The 1332-nt window shown below is 51.6% G+C and overlaps 1 protein-coding gene across 1 annotated transcript; it reads left to right on the top strand.

Annotated features, from left to right (window-relative positions):
- Positions 1-3: 3 nt before the first annotated feature.
- LOC127751329 (cuticle protein 16.5-like) lies at positions 4-431 on the top strand (the record flags this gene model as incomplete). Its single annotated transcript, XM_052274728.1, has 1 exon — positions 4-431. A coding segment is annotated over one exon (333 nt), but the record flags the coding sequence as incomplete, so codon positions are not given.
- Between the last annotated feature and the right edge of the window lie 901 nt (positions 432-1332).

The raw sequence follows: 1332 nt of genomic DNA, 5'->3' as shown, positions 1-1332 counted from the left end.
CCCGCCATCTCGTACGCCGCCCCCGCGCTGTCCCACGCCTCCTACGCCGCCCCCGCCATCTCGTACGCCGCCCCCGCGCTGTCCCACGCCTCCTATGCCGCCCCCGCCATCTCCTACGCCGCCCCCGCCATCTCCTACGCCGCTCCCGCCGTGAGCGCCGTCGGCCTCGCCCCCGTCAGCACCTCCACCCACTCCTTCAGCCGCCACTCTACCTACGCCGCCCCCGCCGTGCACCAGCACGTCGAGCTGCCCGCTGTCCACCATCATGTGGAGGCTCCCATCTACGGCGCCGCTTCCTACCCCCTGCCCCTGCAGAGCAGCTACCTCAACTACTAGATTGAAACCACCACAACGCAGCGGAACAGCAGGTTCTCATTTACCAAACGGATGTTACCACAACTTTGGAAATAAACAATAATATTTTTCCACAACTATGCCCTTAAACACCAACTAAAACCACTATCTGCTCAAAACGTGGGGCCTCTACTCTATTCTTTTGCAGAATGTATATCAGACTGCCAAAATTCCCAGATTGCTAGACGAATGACGAACATTTTGCTTGTAGGCCTAAAATGGCCGGATCTAGGCCAAAGGCACTACTTGCACTCTACCTAATTAGAAATGACTGCGCGAATCGACCTCGAATCGACGTCGACTGCTCGAGAAGTTAACGTCGGTCCTGAGACAAAGTTGTCAACGGAATTTCGACGTTACTCGAGAAGTGCCCTAAGGCACGGCTTAACTCTGCTAATGGGTCTTAAAGTGTTACAGGACGGTTCCTCGTACTAAATTGCTAAATATTTCGCATTGAACATGGTCGATGTCGATTCGAGACTGACTGTACAGTTACGCCGATTCGAGGTCGATTCGATCACTGATTTCTCACGGAGGCTAAATGTAGGCAGAAAGCTAGTTTAGTTAGTGCAGAAGTGTGGGTCCGTGTATAGGGCCGTATGGTGAGAGCCAAACACCTTACCAAAGCAGGCCTTGAACACTTCTCTCACAGTGAGCGTCCAATCTAAGTAAGTGTAATTTGTGAACTGCCCCTAAGATGAACTTCTCTGAGATAAGAAAATGCCGTAACGATGTGGCTAAAAAGTTGTAAAATGGGGTCCCACCCCCACCAAAAACTCATTTGCTAAGTGGGAGTGTGACTTCCTCGGGAATCTTAGGGCAACAAACATACCTTTGAAATAACAAAATAATCGATATGAGGAAAACCGACCTAAGTGTGGATTCAGAGTTCACAAAACGCAAGCGTGATTTTCACGCGAGGCGTGATTTTCACGCTCCGTAAGCTTCGCGCAGCCAACCAGGAACCAACTTTCATCA

Source organism: Frankliniella occidentalis, unplaced genomic scaffold (genome assembly GCF_000697945.3).
Source record: "Frankliniella occidentalis isolate FOCC.00 unplaced genomic scaffold, Focc_3.1 Scaffold429, whole genome shotgun sequence".
NCBI classification, from domain to species: domain Eukaryota; kingdom Metazoa; phylum Arthropoda; class Insecta; order Thysanoptera; family Thripidae; genus Frankliniella; species Frankliniella occidentalis.
This window is presented reverse-complemented; position numbering and strand designations above follow the sequence as displayed.